The sequence below is a fragment of the Erythrolamprus reginae genome, chromosome 5, assembly GCF_031021105.1.
Source record: "Erythrolamprus reginae isolate rEryReg1 chromosome 5, rEryReg1.hap1, whole genome shotgun sequence".
NCBI classification, from domain to species: domain Eukaryota; kingdom Metazoa; phylum Chordata; class Lepidosauria; order Squamata; family Dipsadidae; genus Erythrolamprus; species Erythrolamprus reginae.
The window spans coordinates 117,226,554-117,249,191 of record NC_091954.1 but is presented as its reverse complement, the minus strand read 5'-3'; the positions used below and the strand labels follow the sequence as shown (position 1 = coordinate 117,249,191).

The following is a 22,638-nucleotide window of genomic DNA, read 5'->3' as shown; positions in this document are numbered from 1 at the left end:
GGAAGGAAGGGTAGGAGAAGGAGGGGAAAGAAGAAAGGAAAGAAGGAAAAGAAGAGGAGGGAGGGAGGAAGGAAAGGGAGGAAAAGGGGAAAATGAAGGGAGGAGGAGGAGGAGGGTAAAGAAAGGGAGAGAGGCAAGAAAGAGGAGTGGAAGGAAGGAAGGAAGGAAAGAAGGAGAAGAGGGAGAGTATGTAAGTAAGGGTGGGAGAAGGGGGAAGGGAGAGAGAGAGAGAGAGGAGAAAGAAGAAGTGTAGTGGAGTCTAAAAATAAGGAAGAACAGAGTTCCTAAAATAAATCCAAATAAGATGCAATGGCAGAAAGATCCAGTTTTCAGAAACGCTGCTGGGGGGGGGGCACCACGGGTGGCCCAGAATGGGGCCCACTTGAGGGGTCGTTTTCGCGGCCTCCTCCGAGAGAAGTGGACTTCCACAGAGAGCCCCCTCCCCAGCTGGGAATTTCCTCCAGCCAGGATCCAGAGGGGTCTGCCCACCATAGCCCCTCGCCTGGAATGTCTATGGAACCACCCTCACTTGGACACAGCTGGCAGGGGGCCCTGATGATGTTACCTAGCTGGGTTATGAGACGTCTGCAGGAAATCCTTCAAGGTCAAAGAGCACGAATCACCCAGCAGTCCTCCTCTTCCTCTTCCTCTTCTTCCTCCACCTCCCTCTTCTCCACAAACTCCTCCCCCTTCTAAGACTGATGATGTTTAGTAGTCGGGTCATGAAACGTCTTTTAAGAAACAAAGCCAGGTCAGACAGCAGAAGGACCCCACAATCCCCTTCCTCTTTCTCCTCTTCCTCTTCTTCCTCTCCTCCTCTTCTTTCTTTTTCTTCCTATTCCTATTCCTCTTCTTTCCTCCTTCTCTTCTTCTACCTCTCCTCCTCCTTCTCTTCCTCCTTCTCCCCCTCTTCTCCACAAACCCCACCTCCCTCTAGCACCCATAATCCTTTTCCTTCTCCTCCTCCTCTTCCTCCTCCTCCTCCTCCTCTTCTTCTTCCGTCTTCTTCCTCTTCTTTCCTCCTCCTCTTCCTCCTCCTCCTCCTCCCTCTCTTCTCCACAAACCCCTCTTCCTTCTAGCACTGATGATGTTCCCTAGTCAGGTCAGGAAAGGTGTGCTTGAAAACCACCAAACTCAGAGACCACCAAGGACCACAGAGTTTGTTTACTAGAGTTGGAAGGGACCTCGGAGGTCATCTAGTCCAACCCCCAGCTCAAGCAGGACTCCCTGCACCATTTCGCACAAATGGCAGTCGAGACTCCCTTTGAAAGTCTCACATGTTGGAGCTCCACATCCTCCGCAGGCAACTTCTGCTCCTCCTTCCGCCTCCTCCCTCCTCCCTTCTAACACTGATGCTGTTGCCTAGTTGGGTCATGAAACCTCTACAAGGAAAGTACCAAGCTCAGAGACGACCAAAGACCACGCGGTTCTCCTGCCCCCCTTCCTCTTCTCCTCTTATTTATTTATTATTTTATTTATTTTATTATTTAGATTTGTATGCCGCCCCTCTCCACAGACTCGGGGCGGCATTCCTCCTCATTGTCATTATTATTATTATCATTATTATTATCATTATTATTATTTTCACGAACAACAGTAATATACAGCAAACAATATTGATATGCTGAATTTTGGATCCCAATATCACAAGTTTAACACTTCCCAAGCATCTAGGACTGTGTGATTTGTTGTTGTTATTATCATTATCAATATCATTATTATTATTTGTAACCAATATCAGCATCCGACAATCGTCCTTCTCTGCAGCCAATTGGGACTTTTACCTTCCTGCAAAACAATCCAGTTCAGGCTGAAATTACATCCCGAACCTCCTCCTATAATATCCCTGGGCATCTTATATATAGACGCACACCCTCCCCATGTTTGCATGCACACACACACACACACTGGTGCACGGCTGCATTCGCAGAGGCTGCCTTCTCCAATGTGACCTGCTTCCGAATGAAGCCTCGGTTCCCTTTTCCACACTCAATTATCCGCAAAAGAACACAATGTGCTGCTTCCGTGGCGCCTAGTCAGTGAGGAAGGCTCCATGCGCCGAGCGGAGGGGCAGCAGCGCTTAATCTCTGGTGCGACGGCTGTGTAATTTGGTACAAATGGGGTTGATTTGTCAGCCACCGACACGACAGAGTTGCTATGTGGCGTTTTTTCTTTCCCTCCTCTGTCTCTCTCTCTCTTGCTTGATTCCTTTTTTCTCCCTTTCTTTCTCTCTTTTTCTCTTTTTCTATCCATCTCTTTTCTTTCTCCCCCTTTCTTCTTTCTCTTTTTCCCTCTTTCTCTTTTCTTTCCCTTTTTTCTCTTTCTTTCTTTTTCTCTCTCCATTCCTATTTTTCTGTCTCTTTTTCTTTCTTCATTCTCATGTCTTTTCTCTCCTTCTCTCCTTTTTATCTTTCCCTCTCTCTGCCTCTTCTCTCTCTCTCTCTCTTCCCCCTCTCTTTTCTCTCTTTCTCTTTCCCCATCTCTTTTTTATTTGTCCCTATCTCCTTTCTCTGTTCTCCCTTTCTCTCTTTCCCCTCTGTTTCACTTTTTCTTTCTCTTTTTTCTCTTTCCCCCTCTCTTTCCTCTGTCTCTCTGCCTCTTTCCTCTCTCTCCCCATGTTTTTCTTTTCCTTTCTCTTTTTATCTTTCTGTCTTTCTTTTACCACTCTCTCCTTCTCACTCTCACCACTTTCTCTCTCTCCTTTTTCCTCTCCCCCTCTTTCCTTTTATCTCTCACACTCACCACCCTCTTTCTCTCTTTCCTTTTTTTCCCTCTCTCCTTCTCTTTCTATCTCTCACACCTCCCTCCCTCTCTCTCCTTTCTTCTTCCCTCTCCCTCTCTCTCCTTTCTTTTCCCCTCTCCCTCTCTCTCCTTTCTTTTCCCCTCTCCCTCTCTCTCCTCTGTCTGCCTCTCCCTCCCACCATTCTCTCTTCCCATCTCTCCTATTATTTCATAAACTGTCTAATTGCAGGCTTTGGGGGAAGTGGCTGCACAGGGACATGAGAAGAGGTTTTGCTCGGCACAGGTGGGTAATAAGGCTTTTGATAGGAAAGTGGAAAACAAATCACTTGCTTGCAGGGGGGGGCAGGAGGAGGCGGCGGGTTTATTAGGGAGCCATTATGCAAATCCCTTCGCTTCTCATTCCTCCTTTGGTTCGGCTACTAAATATGTGCGGCTTTAAGCAGAGAAACCTGCACAGATGCAAAGGCTCTGGACCAGGGATCCCCCCCCCCCAAACGTGGCAACTTTAAGACTTGTGGACTTCAACTCCCAGAATTCTCCAGCCAGCTATGCAGTGAACCACTGCACACTCGACTGCAGGAAATACGACTTTAGTAACCGAGTAGTTGATGCCTGGAACTCACTACCTGGCTCTGTAGCATCATCACCTAACCCCCAAAACTTGACCCTTAGACTCTCCACTGCTGACCTCTCCCGATTCCTAAGAGGGGCGTGCGTAAGTGCACCAGCGTGCTTTCCGTATTTATGTATATCAATATTGTTACCGGTATATCTTTGTATACCACCAATACATACTTGACAAAACAAATAAATACACATAGAAAAGTAGGAGATTGACGGCAGAGAAAGACCTCCTGGTCCATCTAGTCTGCCCTTATACTATTTCCTGTATTTTATCTTAGGATGGATCTGTGTTTATCCCAGGCATCTTTAAATTCAGTTCCTGTGGATTTACCAACCACGTCTGCTGGAAGTTTGTTCCAAGCATCTACTACTCTTTCAGTCAAATAATATTTTCTCACGTGGCTTCTGATCTTTCCCCCAACTCACCTCAGATTGTGTCCCCTTGTTCTTGTGTTCACTTTCCTATTAAAAACACTTCCCTCCTGGAGCTTATTTAACCCTTTAACATATTTAAAAGTGTCAATCATGTCCCCCCTTTCCCTTCTGTCCTCCAGACTCTACAGATGGAGTTCATGAAGTCTTTCCTGATTAGTTTTATGCTTAAGACCTTCCACCATTTTTGTAGCCCATCTTTGGACCTCTTCAATTTTGTCAATATCTTTTTGTAGGTGAGGTCTCCAGAACTGGACACAATATTATTCCAAATGGGGTCTCACCAGCGCTGTATATAAGGGAATCACAATCTCCCTCTTCCTGCTTGTGATACCTCTAGCTATGCAGCCAAGCATTCTACATAATAAAAAATAAATAAATAAATTTAATAAAAAATAAATAAATGTGTTTTTTTTTTATTTAAAGCATCTGGGTATTCCTAGGAGTTGGGGGTGGGGGTTGGTTAAGATGATCTCTGAGGTGCCTGGCCAGGCACGAAGACTCTTAATTCAAAGTTTTCCCCTCCTTCCCACACGTACAGCTTGTTCTGCTGGAGGAAACGAGGTTTGTGATGCAGACAAAGAACCGAGTTTGCTTGTTTAAAAGAACAGAATGCAGGAGTTCTCCCGAGAGTTTGCTTAATGGCTTTGGAGAGCCGGTGGAGAATTTATATTTTGCCTTTCTCAAAGGCCTGATCAAGGGGATGCTGGATTTTTTATTTTTTAAATTTTTTCTCTAGCAGCTGAAAAAATTCTTTTCATGTGTGTGTCTTACGCAACGCAGCAACAATGCGAGGTGGGCAATTCAGACGATAAAAACCAGACGGCTTTGAATGCAACCCATCTATTCTTTCCTCTGTTGGCTTTGGATGGAGGTGCGGTGGGTTTTGGTGATGGTGGGAAAATCACAAAAGTTTTCTCCATCAAGAGACCTCGGGATGGTTTGGGGAATTTGACTATTGGCCGCTGCAATAGATCACTCTACTAAACAAAAAATTCCCTCAACACTGTCAAACTTTTTACTAAGTCTGCACTTCTATTTCTACTAGTTTTTTCTCATCAGTCCCATCACCCTTTTCCTCCAAGACTGCATGACTGTAACTTGTTGCTTGCATCCTTAAGATTTTTATTAATATTGATAATTTCTTCATTGCTTATCTGACCCCTATGACAATCGTTAAGTGTTGCAGCTCCTGATTCTTGACAAATGTCTCTTTTCTTTTATGTAAACTGAGAGCCTCTGCTCCAAAGATAAATTCCTTGTGTGTCGAATCATATTTGGCCAATAAAAAATTCTATTCTATTCTATTCTATTCTACGCTATTCTATTCTTTCTATTCTATTAATTTATCTTTTCTTTTATGTCCACTGAGAGCATCTGCACCAAGACAAATTCCTTGTGCATCCAATCACACTTGGCCAATAAAGAATTCTATTCTATATAATGACAACGGCGTGGAAGGTCTTAAAATGGGGCAAAACTCGCTTACCAACCTGTCTCATTTCGGGAGAGATGCTCAAAAGAAGCTCTCAAAAAAACCAGCCCCAACCCACGGACACTCATTATGGATAATATCATGGATGACCCATTTGTCTGAAATGGTTTAGGGTCCCCTGCTCAAGCCACGGTTGGACTAGAAGACCTCCAGGATCCCTTCCGACTTTAGTGTTCTGCGTTCTATGTACGTGGTAAAAACTGTCACCAACATTGCTGAACAAAGACATCCCGAAAGAGACTTTCTTCCTCCTAATTGAAGCGGGAACATTAAGCGGAGACAATGCCTGACGTCTATCAACCGTCCTAGGCTGGGAAGCCAGCAGAAAACAATGCGGCATCGCGTTCTATATTTAGGGCAGGAGAGAAATTACTCTACGAATTGCTAACAATTAATCTTCTTTAAAAGTCCTTCCACCGCTCCAGGCTGAAAGAAGAACCATCAGAGGCCTCCGACCGACTTGAATAATATCTTTACATTTTGGGGGGAGAGATTCCCAGATTGTAGGAAGGGAGGGAGGGAGGGAGGGAGGGAGGGAGGGAGGAAAGAAAGAAAGAAAGAAAGAAAGAAAGAAAGAAAGAAAGAAAGAAAGAAAGAAAGAAAGAAAGTGTTGTGGTTAGCTCTGGCCCAGTTCCTGCCCCAAGGACTGTGGATGTGGGGGAGTCATCCACCTGCTGCAGGCCTGTTTTGCCCCCGGTGGAATCTGCTGATGAAGGCTCCTCTGACCAAGAAGACATGAGTGACAGGGAGGAGGAGAGTGGGGCAGACAGCTCAGAAGGAGATCAATTATCTCTCTCCTCCTTGGATTCAGAACAAGAGTTAATGTTACAGCCACGCATGCGGAGAGCGATGCACAGGCAGCAACAACTGAGAGATTATTATCAAAGAAAATGAGGCCACCTGTGGTTGGGGGGGGGGCTGTGGTCATTAGGGAGGCTGCTATAAAGAGCAGCCTGTGGGTTTGGCCATTGTGGAGGATTATCTGATCGTTGTGTTTCCTGACTGCTTTACTGACTTTGACCTTTTGTGTGCTGATTTTTCCCCGCTTTGAAACTAAACCAGAGCAAAGTGTGTTTCACTTTGTGAAAGAAGAAGGACTGTGAATTGCCTCCCAGCTGCAAACTAAGTATCACAGAACTGATAAGGGACTTGTACAAATTACCAGTTTGTTTGGAGACGAGGGCTCTTTGCTATACAAAAAGAGGGCTTGGTTTAAGTGAATTTTCATTATAAAGAACATTGTTTTGAATTTTCAAACGTGTGTGTGTCTGAAATGGTATCTGTGCATTTGTGGGAGGATTCTACCAGAGAGCTCGACAGAACAGAAAGGGGGCAAGAAAGAAGGAAGGATGGGAAGGAGGAAGGAAGGAAGAGGGAAAGAAAGAAAGAAGGAAGGAAGGGGAAAAGAAAGAAAGAAAGAAAGAAAGAAAGGGGGCAAAAAGGAAAGAAGGGAGGAAGGAAGGAAGGAAAGAAAGGGGCCAAGAAAGAAAGGGGGTAAGAAAAAAAAGGGAGCAAGAAAGAAGGAAGGAAAGAAGGAAGGGAGGGAGAGAGGGAGGGAGGAAGAGAGAAAGAAAGAAGGAAGGAAGGGGGAAATAAAGAAAGAAAGATAGAAAGAAAGAAAGAAAGAAAGAAAGAGGGCAAAAAGGAAAGAAGGGAGGAAGGAAGGAAGAACGAAAGAGGGCAAGAAAGAAGGAAGGATGGAAGGAAGGAAGGAAGGAAGGAGGGAGGGAAGGAGGGAAGGAAGGAAGGGAGGGAGGGAGAAAGGAAGGAAGGAAGGAAGATAGACAGACCGACCAACTGACAGACGACAGCCCAAACCATGCAAACGTTGCATCCCTCTTCAACTCTCTCCGGGGTTCTTACCTTTGGTTGCAATGCAGGCAGGTGAGAGGCTGGCGCCGGCTCAAAGCCGTGACTTTTCCGGGCTCCGGAAGATGGGTACTGCCCCACGGTTGGTGGGTACACCGGCTCAGGCTTCCAGGCGCTTCCAGGGGGCCCGTACGAAGGCTCAGCTCCCTCCCAGCCTCTTTGGGCAGCGTAGGACGGTTCCGGCTGGCGGCCTGGCAGTGGCGCAGAACTGTAACCCATCGGCGGTGGAGGCACGAAACCATAATCGGGTGCCCGAGGTTGCACCGGCACGTAGGACCCCATGGAAGCCGGCTGAGGGGCCAGGCCACCATATTGGGGAGCCGAGGGCGGGAAGTGGGGGGCAGGATGAGCGGATTTGACCTGCACGTTGAACGGGGGGCGGGTGGGGATGGTGGCCGTAGCGTAGGGCGCTGGAACGGGCTGAGGTTTCAGAGTTCCGACGGGCGTCACCGGGATGGGTTGGGCGCCGGGCTTCGGGGTGGCCGATTTTTTGGTGGCGGTCAAAGGAGGCTGGTTGGGAATGACCATCCGCTTGTGTCCCGTGACGGGAGTGGACACTGCAGGGGTGGTCCCAGGAGATCCGCCAGGAATGCCGACGGACTGCGGAAATAAATAGAAAAAGAGGAAGAATTTTGAGACTTGGGCAGTGTCAGAAAATCCTTTAGACTTATATACCGCTAGTGCTTTCAGAGCCTTCTTTTTGCCTTTGACAGACTCAGCCCCTTGTCCCCAACAATCTGGGTCCTTATTTAACCCCACTCGGAAGGGTGGAAGGATGAGTCGACTTTGAGCTGGTGGTGAGATTTGAACTGATGAACTACAGCTAGGAGTTAGCTGAAGGAGCCTGTGGTGCTGCATTTTAACCACTGCACAACCTTGGGTCTTTTCCTTCCTTCCTTCCTTCCTTCCTTCCTTCCTTCCTTCCTTCCTTCCTTCCTTCCTTCCTTCCTTCCTTCCTAACAATCGCATTTAGACTTATATGCTGCTTCCAAGTGCAGCCGTCTCTAAGTGGTCAACAGAATCAGCCTCTTTTCCCCCCAATCTGGGTCCCCCTTCGACCCCCTTGGAAGGACGGAAGGACGAGTCCACCTGGAGCTAGTGGGGAGATTTGAACTGCTGAACTACAGCTAGCGGTTAGCTGAAGGAGCCTGCGGGGTTGCACTCTAACATTCCGCCAACCCGGCCCTAACAGAATGACTCTGTTGAGGAATTGTGGGAGACGAAATCCAGCTATAACAGTGGAGGAATTCTGGGACATAACGTCCATCATAGAAACATAGAAGATTGACGGCAGAAAAAGACCTCCTGGTCCATCTAGTTTGCCCTTATACTATTTCCTGTATTTTATCTTAGGATGGATCTATGTTTGTCCCAGGCATATTTCAGTTCAGCGACTGTGGATTATTCTTTCCTTCCTTCCTTCTTTCTCTTCCTTCCTTCACTTTCTTTCCTTCCTTCCATTCTCCCTTCCTTCCTCATTCCTTCCTTCTCTTTCTTTCCTTCCTTCTTTCTTTCCTTCCTTCCATTCTCCCTTCCTTCCTCATTCCTTCCTTCTCTTTCTTTCCTTCCTTCTTTCTTTCCTTCCTTCCATTCTCCCTTCCTTCCTCATTCCTTCCTTCTCTTTCTTTCCTTCCTTCTTTCTTTCCTTCCTTCCATTCTCCCTTCCTTCCTCATTCCTTCCTTCTCTTTCTTTCCTTCCTTCTTTCTTTCCTTCCTTTCTTCCTCATTCATAGAAACATAGAAGATTGATGGCAGAAAAAGACCTCATGGTCCATCTAGTCTACCCTTATACTATTTCCTGTATTTTATCTTAGGATGGATCTATGTTTATCCCAGGCAGGTTTCAATTCAGTCCCTGTGGATTTACCAACCACGTCTGCTAGAAGTTTGTTCCAAGCCTCTACTACTTTCAGTAAAACAATATTTTTTTATTATTATTATTATTATTATTATTATTATTATTATTATTATTTATTAAATTTGTATGCCGCCCCTCTCCGTAGACTCGGGGCGGCTCACAGCAGTAATAGAAAAACAATATACAATACAAATCTAATAATTAAAACTAAAAACCCATAATTTAAAAAACATGCACACAACATACCGTACATAAACAATATAGGCCTGGGGAAGTTATCTCAGTTCCCCCATGCCTGACGGCAGAGGTGGGTTTTAAGGAGTTTACGAAAGGCGAGGAGGGTGGGGGCAGTTCTGATCTCTGGGGGGAGTTGGTTCCAGAGAGTCGGGGCTGCCACAGAGAAGGCTCTTCCCCAGGTCCCGCCAAACAACATTGTTTAGTCGACGGGACTCGGAAAAAGCCAACTCTGTGGGACCTAACCGGTCTCTGGAATTCGTGCGGCAGAAGGCGGTCCCGGAGATATTCTGGTCCGGTGCCATGAAGGGCTTTATAGGTCATAACCAACACTTTGAATTGTGACCGGAAACTGATCGGCAACCAATGCAGACTGCGGAGTGTTGGTGTGACATGGGCATATTTAGGAAAGCCCATGACTGCTCTCGCAGCTGCATTCTGCACGATCTGAAGTTTCCGAACACTTTTCAGTGTTCACTTCTCCCGTTGCTTCTGATCTTTCCCCCAACTGACCTCAGATTGTGTCCTCTTGTTCTTGTGTTCACTTTCCCTCCTGAACCTTATTTAAACCCTTTCATCTTTGGTGGTGGAAGAATTCTGGGACATGAAGTCCATATATCCTACCTCGAGAATTTTGGGGGAATCCAGGCAATATAAAGTTGCAGAGGTTGCGGAACAACTGCTCAAGGCTGCCCAAAATCTGGAATCTGTTAGCATCTTTATTTAAAAACAGGTGGCCCTTCCTTTGCTCCTTGGAAAAGCTGCTAACAAGATTCCTTTAGATTCTGCAGGATCCGCTCTGCATTTCTCCTGCTTTTAGAGGAAACATTTTATTCCTGCCTTTATTTTTGAGTGTATTTATAACCCGCCCAACCCCAAAGGTCTGACATCTGGCGTGAGCTCCAGGAAAGCTACCGCATCTGAGCCTCGGCTAAAATTAGTTTTGGTGTGTTATGGAAACTTCTTCGCTTCGTCTCTGTGTGTTGACCGAGCCAGACACTGAAGCTGTGAACACACAACGCAAGGAAGTCTTCTCGGTGTTGACTCCTCTTTTTGTGGGTCGGTGGCGGGCCGGTTAATTTACGGTTCGCGACATTGTGTGAAAATGGGCGAATTGAGTAACTGGGTTAGATGAGTCATACGGATGTGGAGCGATGGTGTTTTTGAAAAACTGAGATTTGGGGTTGTGGGATGTTGTGCAATTTTTGCTGTTAAAAAAAATTTTTTTGGCTAGACAACAAACCACAAAAACGGGCTTCCGAGGACACCAAACTCCAGAATGGAGATTTATTAGAGCAAAAAGTACAAAGCTGTTCAGAAAGAAGTAGAAGCTACATAGTTTCTTCTCCGGTAATTTCCCACTACTAACCAGAACATACAAAACTTTTGCCAGACCAATCCTTGAATACAGCTCATCTGTCTGGAATCCACACCGCATTTTGGACAAAAATACTTTAGAAAACGTCCAGAGTTACTTTATTAGAAGAGTCCTCCACTCCTGCACTCACAACAGAATAGTTTACTCAACTAGACTTACAATCCTAGGTTTAGAAAGCTCAGAACTACATCGCCTTAGACACGACCTAAGCACAGCCCATAAAATCATCTGCTAAAACGTCCTTCCTGTCAACTACTTCAGCTTCAACCACAACAACACACGAGCACGCTACAGGTACAAACTCAAAGTAACCAAGTAGTTGATGCATGGAACTCACTACCTGCCTGTAATATTGTCACCTAACCCCCAAAGCTTTGCCCTGCTTAGTCTATCCATGGTTGACCTCTCCCGATTCGCAAGAGGTCAGTGAGGGGCGTCCATAAGTGCACCAGCCTGCCTTCCGTCCCCTGTCGTAATGTTTCTCTCTTACTAGTATCATGTATATAAATATTGTATTGTATTGTATTGTATTGTATTGTATTGTATTGTATTGTATTGTATTGTATTGTATTTATTTATTTATTTATTTATTTATTTATTTATTTATTTATTTATTTATTTATTTATTTATTTATTTATCAGATTTGTATGCCACCCCTCTCTGCAGACTCGGGGCGGCTCACAGCAATAATAATACAATGTAAACAAATCCAATATTTAAGTTTAAGTTAATTTAAAACCCCAATTTAAAAACCAATCATACATACTAACATGCCATGCATAAATTTTATAAGCCTAGGGGGAGAGAAAGTCTCAATTCCCCCATGCCTGATGACAGAGATGGGTTTTAAGGAGCTTACGAAAGGCAAGGAGGGTGGGGGCAACTCTGATATCTGGGGGGAGTTGGTTCCAAAGGGTCGGGGCCGCCACAGAGAAGGCTCTTCTCCTGGGTCCCGCCAAATGACATTGTTTAGTCGACGGGACCCGGAGAAGACCCACTCTGTGGGACCTAAGCGGTCGCTGGGATTCGTGCAGCAGAAGGCAGTCCCGGAGATATTCTGGTCCGGTGCCATGAAGGGCTTCATAGGTCATAACCAACACTTTGAATTGTATCTCTGTATACCACCAATACGTACATGGCAAAACAAATAAAGAAGCGAATAAACAAAATAATTCCAATCGATTTGCTCTGGATGAAATCCAAGCTATATTTCTAGTAAACTCCCGGTTGAATTCTCACCCCTCTTTCCGTCCTGGTGGGAGGCAACAGGCTAGAAGCTCTCGTGGTTTGCCAGGATGTGCCGTTTCTCTCAATACAGGTAGCCCTTGATTTACAACAGTTCATTTAGTGACCGTTCCAAGTTAAAAGGGGACCATAAAAATGACTAAGGACCATTTTTCGTGCTTAACGACCGTTGCAGGTCACATGATGTGATTCCCACCTTTTGCGACCTTCTGCCAAGCAATGTCGCTGGGGAGGTCAGATTCACTTAACAACAGAGAAGGGAAGAAAGGCTGTGAAACGGCACAAAACCCACTGAACCACTGTCTCGCTTAGCAGCAGAAATGTGGGGCGCCACGAACTAACCTCACCAAGTGGATCCATCCATCCACCCGGCTGATCTCTCCACCATCTAAGGCAGGTGAAGGCCTCCCAAGATTGGCATGGAGTCTGAACGAACTTTATAGACCCCTCCAAGATCAATACAATAGAAGAGAATAGCGAATAGATACTAGAGTAGAATAATTAGAATAGAATAAACAGAATAGAATAATTAGAATAGAACAGAATAAACAGAATAGAATAATCAGAATTGAATAAATAGAATAGAACAGAATAGAATAGAATAATTGGAGAAAGGAACGGAATGTAACAGGATAATTGGAGAATATGATATAATATAACAAAATAGAATAATTAGAATAAAATAGAATAGAATAATTAGATTAGAATAGAATGGAATGGAATATAATAGAATAATTGGAGAATAGAATAGAATGGAAGGGAACAGCATAATTGGAGAATAGAATAGAGTAGAATGGAAGGGAACAGAACAGAACAGAGCAGAATTCTTTATTGACCAAGTGTGATTGGACACACAAGGAATTTGTCTTTGGTGCATATACATCCACTGCCTTGAGCTATTTGCAACTCAAATGCAGATATCATCTGCCTCCCACCTTTATTAATTCAGTTATCCAGAGAAGTAAACTGAATAATAATCCACATCTCTCCCTCCAAATCCCCCCCCACCCCAGGCACCTGTAGCACCACCGCTATAGCTCATTTCCACGCCCCCCCACCCCTTCCTGTATCAACGACACAACACAGAGCTGCTGAACTTTGTGAGTCAATGCGCAAAGCCCCCCCAGGGACCCCACGTCAGCTTTCCCACCTCAAGGACTAACGTCACCGGCCAGCTAAATTTCATCAGACCCAAACAAAAGGTACGGCAACATCACAACATCATCGGTGGCCAGGATCCGTGTGCGAGGGTTGCCAAGGGAACCTGATCCTCCCCTGCCGCCCGATTGCAGCCCTCTTAATGGAGGTTGTGTTTGGTTTCCCCCTCCTCTCTCCCCCTCCTCAAATGGAGGAAAATAAAAGAGGGATGCAGAAAAAAACCCAAGTATAAATCAGCCCTCGCTTCCCTGGCTGAGGTTTTGCCCCCCAACGGATGGGAGACGCAAACCCAATATTCCCGGGTGGAATTCGTGCTCGAGTGCCGAATGCAGAAGGGCTAAAAAAAAAAAATTAAAATAAACAACCAGCGACAAGGCTTAATTTATAATCCAAAAGAGGTCTATTAATGCCTGCCGGGGGGGGGGGGGATACCAGAGAAGGCTGGGGTGTGCATGGCACGATTTTATTTAATCCCACTCTCTCTCTCCCTTTCTCTCCCCCCCCCCAAAAAATCCTCGTGGTTAGGAATATAATTTGCAGCGCATATGCACAGTGGACCCCCAAATGGCAGCTGTGTTGCGCGCGCTCGAAACAAGCCACAGGTCCCTGCCAGTATCGTCAAAGCTGCCTTGTTGTTTACATTACAATGGACGTTGTGAACTCCAACACTCTGGACATTTTAAAGAGAAGATTGAACTGCCACTTGACTGGTGTGCTATAGGGTTCCTGCTTGGGCAGGGGGTTGGACTCGATGGCCTCCGTGGTCCCTTTCAACTCTAACAATCAATCAATCAATCAATCAATAAATAAATAAATAAATAAACACGCAGAAGGTTTGAAGTGGGTCCTGACTCTGATGCTCACGAGCTCCGAATTCAGATCTTTCCTCCTTGCTAACGTGCCTGTTATCTCTACTCCGTGATTGTTGTTGTTCTTCCGATTATTCTTTGGCTTTCATGTGTATGTAGAAGAGCATCATGGACCTGAGATCAATTTTTGGCCAGATAAAAAGGATTACGTTCGGTTCAATTCAATCGACCCCCGCATTACAGCTTCAGCTTTTGTTGCGTTGTCGCTTTTATTGTCACGTCTTTGTCATGTTGAAGCAGGGGGTGAAATTCTACCAGTTCCGGCATCTGCTGGTTGTTTGGAGAACCGGTAGCGGTGGCCGTGAGAGGCTCTGTCCACTCACCTGAACGTTGCCATTTTCTTGTTTTTAACCCTCTGCGCATTGCGCAAAACCTTCTGCAACATGCGCAGAGGGAGAAAACCCGGGCATGATGGACCGATAGGGAAGGTAAGTAGATTCTGACCCAAATTTGGAGGATTGGCAGCTGTCGTGTGCTTCTGACGGCTGCACCGGCACCTGATTCGCTTTTGTGACCGTCTGACAAGGGATTCCAGTGGGGAGAGCCAGATTCACTTCTCAAGTGATTCACTTAACAACCGTGGTGAGAAAGGTTGTTAACATGGGGGCCAAACTCACTTAACAACTGTCTCGCTTAGCAACAGAAATGTTGGATTCAATGGTAGTCGTAACTCAAGGACTCCCTGTGCAATAGTGATCGTAATTCGAGGAGTACCTGCAACCTATTGTTGGGTCTGCCATCATGAAAGTGATGGAAACTTCATAACGCCAACTCCTAAGAAAGGACCGTAGAATTATTTTAAGGAATTATTGAAGAATTTAAATATGTTAAAGGGTTAAATAAGGCCCAGGAGGGAAGTGATTTTAATAGGAAAGTGAACCCAAGAACAAGGGGGCACAATCTGAAGTTAGTTGGGGGAAAGATCAAAAGCAACGTGAGAAAATATTATTTCACTGAAAGAGTAGTAGATGCTTGGAACAAACTTCCAGCAGACGTGGTTGGTAAATCCACAGGAACTGAATTCTCCTGGACCATCTTATATATATAAGATGGTCCAGGAGGTCTTTTTCTGCTGTCAATCTTCTATGCTTCTATAAGCAAATCTAAGCAGGGTATTGATTTTCCCCCTAAAATTAGGCTGTTTGGTTCTGATAAATTTAATATTTCCAGATATCAAAAGAAGCCCTTTCGGTATTGCTTTGAGAGCTCCGATCAAGGTTGGCATGGCAACTGATTCCCCCCCTCCCCCCCCCTGTTATTATTATGGTTTGATGCTCCTTGTGAAAGGAGTTTTGAGCCTCCACCATTGTTAAGTGAAACACTACTGGGGTGAAGTAATAATCAGGGTCGTTAAGCGAATCTGGCTTAGCCCCCCATTGAGTTTGCTTGTTGGAAGGTTGACTGCGACCGTCGTTAAATACGAGTCATGCTGAAGCATCCCAACTTTTAACCTGTCACTACGGAGGATGATGGAACGGTCGTTAAAAGTGTGAAAAATGGTCACTTTTTCCAGTTCCGTTGTAACTTGGAATGGTCACTAAACGGAACTGTCATAAATCAAGGGCTACATGTATTGATAGAAACGGCACATTCATTCATTCATTCATTGGATTTGTATGCCGCCATTCTGCATGGACTCAGGGCGGCTCACAACATGTCAGCAACAAAACAGTGTACAAAATACAATTGGATCCAATTAGAAACCTAAAAACATAGAAGATTGACAGCAGAAAAAGACCTCATGGTCCATCTAGTCTGCCCTTATACTATTTCCTGTATTTTATCTCAGAATGGATCTATGTTTATCCCAGGCAGGTTTACATTCATGGAGAAGGGAAAGAAAAGAGACAGAGACAGAGATAGAGAGAGAGAGAGAAAGCCACCCCGAGTCTGCGGAGAGGGGCAGCATACAAATCTCAATCAATCAATCAATCAATCAATCAATCAATCAATCAATCAATAAGGAAGAGAAAAAGAAAGAAAGAAAGAAAGAAAGAAAGAAAGAAAGAAAGAAGAAGTAAGGGGAAGAAAGGAAGGAAGGAAGGAAATGGGGGAAACTAATCAAGGGGAGAAGCAACCTAGAACTAAGGAGAAACTTCCTGACCTAACAATTAGCCAGTGGAACAGCTTGCCACCAGAAGTTGTGAATGCTCCAACAGTGACATCAGCATTCAGCAGATGTTGGATAACCATCTGTCTGAAGTAGTGTAGGGTCTCCTGCCTAAGCAGGGGGTTGGACTAGAAGACCTCCAAGGTCCCTTCTAACTTTGTTATTCCTTCTTTCCTCCCTCCCTTCCTCCCTTTGAAAAAGGTTTTTTCTTTAAAAGAAGAAGAAGAGACATCCACTCATCTGAAATGCTCTAGGCCGGGGGTTGGACTAGAAGACCTCCAGGGTCCCTTCCGCCTATCTTATTCCATCATCCCAATTCTGTTGATTCTGAATGGCCGACTAGACCCCCTCCAAGAGAGGAAAGTTCGCAGGGATCCACAAAGCAACCAACAACATGCAACAGTCACGTTGAACTCTTGCCAAAGCCGTTTTGCATTTTGCAAATGCCCGGAATGGTTTTCATTCTCTGCTTGTTTGCTAACCAATTCCCGGCAGCGGCTCCAGTCGCGACGTTGCCAAAAAGGAGAAACGCTGTTTGTGTTTTTCTCCTGCATCGCTGCAATGACACGGTTGAGGACACCCAAATAATGCCAGCCTCAATTTCCTTCCCTGAATTGCAAAAGGGGGGGGGGGGGACTATTATTATTAACGTTGCTGGGTGTTTTGCCTGCAGGAATCCCCCTTTGCCTGCAGTGTAGATCATTCCAGGTTTCAACAGGGCTGAAAAATATGACTCTCGGGCCCCGTTTTTCACACTTAATGACTCCTGCTCCCTGGTCAAGGGATCAAAATCCAGACCTTTGGCAACTGACCCCTATTTGTGATGTGTCCCAGGCTCACGACGACACCTGGTCGTTTTCAATGCCACAGGAAGCCAAAGCCAATGGACAAATCTTTCCTGACCGATCAATGGATGAAAGAGTCCAAGCCCCAGGACAAAAGAAAAGCAATGCAAGAGGGCACAGGAAGAAAAAGTTGACAAACTAACATTACTTAATTTTGTCATTAATGTAACATACAAACATAGAAGATTGATGGCGGAAAAAGGCCTCCTGGTCCATCTAGTCTGCCCTTATATTGTTTCCTGCGTTTTATCTTAGGATGGATATATGTTTATCCCAGGCATGTTTAAAATTTGGTCACTGTGGATTGACTAACCACGTCTGCTGGAAGTTTGTTCCAAGCATCTACTATTCTTTCAGTGAAATAATATCTTCTCACGTTGCTTCTGATCTTTCCCCCAACTTATCTCCGAGACCGCCTTCTGCCGCACGAATCACAGTGTCTTGTGAGGTCCCACAGAGTTGGTCTCCTTAGGGTCCCATCAACCAAACAATGGCGCTTGGTGGGGCAAAGGGGAAAAGCCTTCTCTGTGGGGGCCCTGGCTCTCTGGAATCAGCTCCCCCTGGAGATTCGCACCGCCCCCACCCTCCTTGCCTTCCAAAAGAGCCTAAAAACTCATCTCTGTCACCAGGCCTTGGGACATTTGATCTCTCCCCCTGACCAATGAATGTCCTTAGTGTGATTTATTGAATGAATGCAAATGAATGTTTTAAGTTAGAATTTTTAAGAATCTTTTTAGTATAATAATTGGATAAATTGTATTGTTATGTTTTTGGTATATGCTGTGAGTCCTTAGAGAGGGGTGACATACAAATCAAATCAAATCAAATCATAAATAAACAAACAAACAAACAAACCTAAGATTGTTTTTATGTTCATTCTCCTATTAAAAACACTTAAACCCTCCTGAACCTTATTGAATCCTTTCACTTGTTTAAATGTGTCAATCATGTCCCCCCTTTCCCTTCTGTCCTCCAGACTATACAGATTGAGTTCATGAAGTCTTTCCTGATACGTTTTATGCTTAAGACCTTCCACCGTTCTTGTAGCCCGTCTTTGGACCCCTTCAATTTGATCCATATCTGTTTGTAGGTGAGGTCTCCAGAACTGGACACTGTATTATTCCAAATGTGGTCTCACTAGTGTTCTATACAGCGGGATCACAATCTCCCTCTTCCTGCTTGTTATACCTCCAGCTATGCAGCCAACCATCTTTAATCAACCATGTTTTGATTAAAAGTTACTTTTCATTAATGTTTTCACTAAAGGCTGACCGACTACATTACAAACTGCATTGGTCACCACATTAGAAAAAAAGATGTTGAGACTTTGGGAAAAAGTGCAGCTAAGAAGAGCAACTAATGAGGATCAAAACCCTGGAGATTAATAGCAGACCCTACACCTGTGAGGTCGAACCTATGGCAGGTGACCCACAGGTGCCATGCAGAGCCCAACTCAGCTCCATCACACCTGCCTGCGCCCCTCCTGCCGGCCCCCTGGTTTTTCAAGGGTCTGGAGAATTCTGGGAGTTGAAGTCCACAAGTCTTAAAAGTTGCCAAGTTTGAAGGCTATTTGACTTGGACCCTTTGTATCCTGGACATAAAGTGTTTCAACTCCGACCCTCAAAACGTCGCTACAGAGCCCTGCACAGCAAGACAAGGACAGTTTTCCCCCAAATGCCATCACTCTGCTCAACAAATAATTCCCTCAACACTATTACTACTAGTTTTTTCTCATTGTTCCCATCACCCATTTCCTCCCATTTATGACTGTGTGACTTGTTGCTTGTATCCTTCAGATTTTTATTAATATTGATTATTTCCTCATTGCTTATTTGTACCCTATGACAATCATTAAGTGATTTTTGACAAATGTCTCTTTTTCTTTTATGTACACTGAGAGCATCTGCACCAAGACAAATTCCTTGTGTGTCCAATCACACTTAGCCATGTATTCTATTCTATTCTATTCTCCAACACTCCGCAGTCTGCATTGGCTGCTGATCAGTTTCCAGTCACAATTCAAAGTGTTGGTTATGACCTATAAAGCCCTTCATGGCATTGGACCAGAATATCTGTGAGACCACCTTCAGCTGCACGAATCCCAGCGACTGATAAGGTCCCACAGAGTTGGCCTTCTCCAGGTCCCGTCGACTAAACAATGTCGTCTGGCGGGCCCCAGGGGAAGAGCCTTCTCTGTGGCGGCCCCGACCCTCTGGAACCAACTCCCCCAAGAGATCAGAACTGCCCCCACCCTCCTTGCCTTTTGTAAATTGCTAAGACCCACCTGTATCGCCAGGCATGGGGGAAATTGAGACATCTCCCCCAGGCTTATAGAGTTCATGTATGGTATGTTTGTGTTATATGCTTTTTTAAATGACAGGTTTTTAGATACTTTCTTTTAATATTAGGTTTGTTACATTGCATTTTGTTATTATTATTGTTGTGAGCCGCCCCGAGTCTGCGGAGAGGGGCGGCATACAAATATAATAAATAAAATAAATAAATAAATAAAATATTCTGTTCTATTCTGTAATTGAGAAGCTCCAGGGATCTTGATCTGGGAACTTGGCAGCAGCACCCACTCTGCCCATGTCCCATCAGGGAGGCCAGGTGCCCTCCCTCCCTCCCTCCCACCTCTCACCTGTTGGCTCCTGGGCTTGTAAGGGGAGCTGCTTTCCAGGTCTTCAAGGATGCTGGTTAAGGAGTCGATCTCTGCATCCAGACTGGATCGCCTCTCTTCCAAGGTCTTCCCGCTGCCAGCGTTGATCTGAGAAGGAAGAGAAGGAGACACATTGAAAAGAGGCTGGGCATCAAAGGATTCCACGAGATCAAAGGATTCTCATTACGGGGAGACCTTCAGGGATGGCGGGAGCTTCAAGAAACCTCCACTCCCTTATTTCCAAATGAGACCTAGACAGGGGGAGTCTCCCAGAGATGAGTTTATCAATTGTGGGGTCCTTTAGAACAGGGTTTCCCAACCTTGGCAACTTGAAGTCCAGATATCTTCAAGTGGACAAGGTTGGGAAACACTGCTTTATAAGGTATATAAACTGTCCAGAGTCCCTCAGGATTATAAATCCAATAAAGCCTGAATCCTTTGTGCTCTCTGACCTTTCCTTCAGACAAACTGATTACCAGACTAGGTAAATCAAGAATGCACTGATGATGAAACTTTTGCAAGAAAACCACCAAGCCCAGAAAGCATCAAGCATCCACAGTTCTTTCCTCCTCCTCCTCCTCCTCCTCCTCCTCCTCCTCCTCCTCCTCCCCCTGTCTCCCTTCCAACACTGATGGTGTTCCCTAGTTGGGTAATGAAACATCTGTAAGATTTAAGGGTAGATTTAAGGGTTTTATATTATTAGTAATACTGTAATTTGATTTTACACTATTTTATTATTGTAAGCCCTGATCCTTCAGGATTGGGCAGCCGGCAAAAGGAAGGAAGGAAGGAAGGAAGGAAGGAAGGAAGGAAGGAAGGAAGGAAGGAAGGAGGGAGGGAGGGAGGGAGGGAGGGAGGGAGGGAGGGAAGGAAGGAAGGAGGGAAGGAAGGAAGAAAAGGACCAGGGGAGACACAATAGCAGTCTTCCAGTATCTCAGGGGTTCCCCCAAAGAAGAGGAAGTCAAGCTATTCTCCAAAGCACCTGAGGGCAGAACAAGAAGCAACGGGTGGAAACTAAACCAGGAGAGAAGCAACTTAGAATTAAGGAGAAATTTCCTGACAGTCAAAACAATTAACTGCCTGCCTCCAGAAGTTGTGAATTCTCCAACACTGGAAGTTTTTAAGAAGATGTTGGATAACCCTCTATCTGAAGTGGTGTAGGGTCTCCTGCCCAAGCAGAGGGTTGGACTAGAAGACCTCCAAGGTCCCTTCCAACTCTGTTGTTGTTGTTAATGTTGTTATTTTCACAAAAAACAGTAATAACAGCAAACAAGAATGATATGCTGGATTTCATTGTTTGTTGTTGTTTATATTATAATTATATAATGTTGTTGTTTATATTATAATTATTATCATCATCATTATTATTATTATTATTATCATTATCATCATAATAATAATAACAACAACAATTATTATTATTATACACTGAGAGCATATGCACCAAGAGAAATTACAAATTCTTGTGTGTCCAATCACACTTGGCCAATAAAAAAATTCTATTCTATTCTATTTTATTCTGTTCTGTTCTGTTCTTTTCTATTTTCTGTTCTATTATTATTATTATTATTATTATTATTATTATTATTATTATTATTCCTAACACTTGCTCCCAAGTGATTCCAGACAATGGATTCCCAAGGAGCCGAAAGCCAACCTCTTCCTTTCCAATTAAATTCAATTACAGCCGGGGGCTCATTATTGATAATTACGGCTGCCGTAATCCTCCCATATGTCTCTGCCCGACACTGGCACCTCTGCCATTTTCCTCCGTCAGTGGGAGGGTTTGTGTGTGACACGCATAAGGGTTTAATGAGCTCCTTGATTGGATTCCACGGCTGGGGTGGCAACCTGGCAAGGCGAGCGATGCCAGCGGCCAGGCAGACTTGGCAAGGAGGAATCCGAGGTTCCTGGAAATGCCCAAACCAGCCGGAGTGGCAAAAAATAAACCCAGCTTCAGACGGGTTGAAGAAGATATAATAGAGAAAATAATAGCATGTGCAGAGATGGACAAACTAACATTGGAAATGAAAAATAAGGAAGAGTTGGAATTCTATAAATGTTGGGGCATGTCCAAAGCAATGGAAACTGCAGTTTAATGTTTCCAAATGTCAAATAATGCACTTGAGGAAAAGGAATCCTCAATCTGAGTATTGCATTGGCAGTTCTGTGTTAGCAAAAACCTTAGAAGAGAAGGATTTAGGGGTCGTGATTTCGGACAGTCTCCAAATGGGGGAACAGTGCGGGTAGGCTGTAGGAAAAGCAAGTAGGATGCTTGGCTGCATAGCTAGAGGAATCACAAGCAGGAAGAGGGAGATTGGGATCCCCTTATATAGAGCGCTGGTGAGACCCCATTTGGAATATACTGTGTCCAGTTCTGGAGACTTCACCTACAAAAAGATATTGATCAAATTGAATGGGTCCAAAGACAGGCTACAAAAATGGTGGAAGGTCTCAAGCATAAAACTTATCAGGAAAGACTCCATGAACTCCATCTGTAGAGTCTGGAGGACAGAAGGGAAAGGGGGGACACGATCAAAACATTTAAATAGGTGAAAGGATTAAGGTTTAGGAGGGAAGTGTTTTTAATAGGAAAGTGAACACAAGAACAAGGGGCCACAATCTGAGGTCAATTGGGGGAAAGATCAGAAGCAATGGGAGAAAATATTATTTGACTGAAAGAGTAGTAGATGCTTGGAACAAACTTCCAGCAGACATAGTTGGTAAATCCACAGGGACTGAATTTAAACATGCCTGGGATAAATATATAACCATCCCGGCTCCTTCAGCTATCTGCTAGCTGTAGTTCAGCAGTTCAAATCTCACCACTGGTTCCTAAGATAAAATACAGGAAATAGTAGAAGGGCAGACTAGATGGACCAGGAGGTCTTTTTCTGCCCTCAATCTTCTATGTTTCTATGTTCTACTGCTGGCTGGAAAAAAGGATAAAGTAACAAAAGTACATTTAATTAATAACAAAGGAGAGCTATTTCTTGGTGATAAACGGGTTAATGGGAAAATAGATATATGATTAGTTATGCAAAGTATGATCAATGTTTTAAAACTGGTTTACAATAAATATGTAAAAGTAGGTGTGTAATAGAATTTGAGCACAGTAA

General features: G+C 44.6%; 1 protein-coding gene across 1 annotated transcript in view; it reads right to left on the bottom strand.

The window, feature by feature from the left end:
• The window catches only part of LPP (LIM domain containing preferred translocation partner in lipoma), a 166,732-nt gene that overhangs the window by 61,419 nt on the left and 82,675 nt on the right, over positions 1 to 22,638 (bottom strand). The window contains exons 5-6 of the mRNA XM_070753852.1: positions 19,502 to 19,627; positions 7,157 to 7,762 (exon numbers count right to left, since the gene is read on the bottom strand). Of these exons, the coding sequence (XP_070609953.1) occupies positions 7,157 to 7,762; positions 19,502 to 19,627 (732 nt within the window). The remainder of the gene's footprint in view (positions 1 to 7,156; positions 7,763 to 19,501; positions 19,628 to 22,638) is intronic.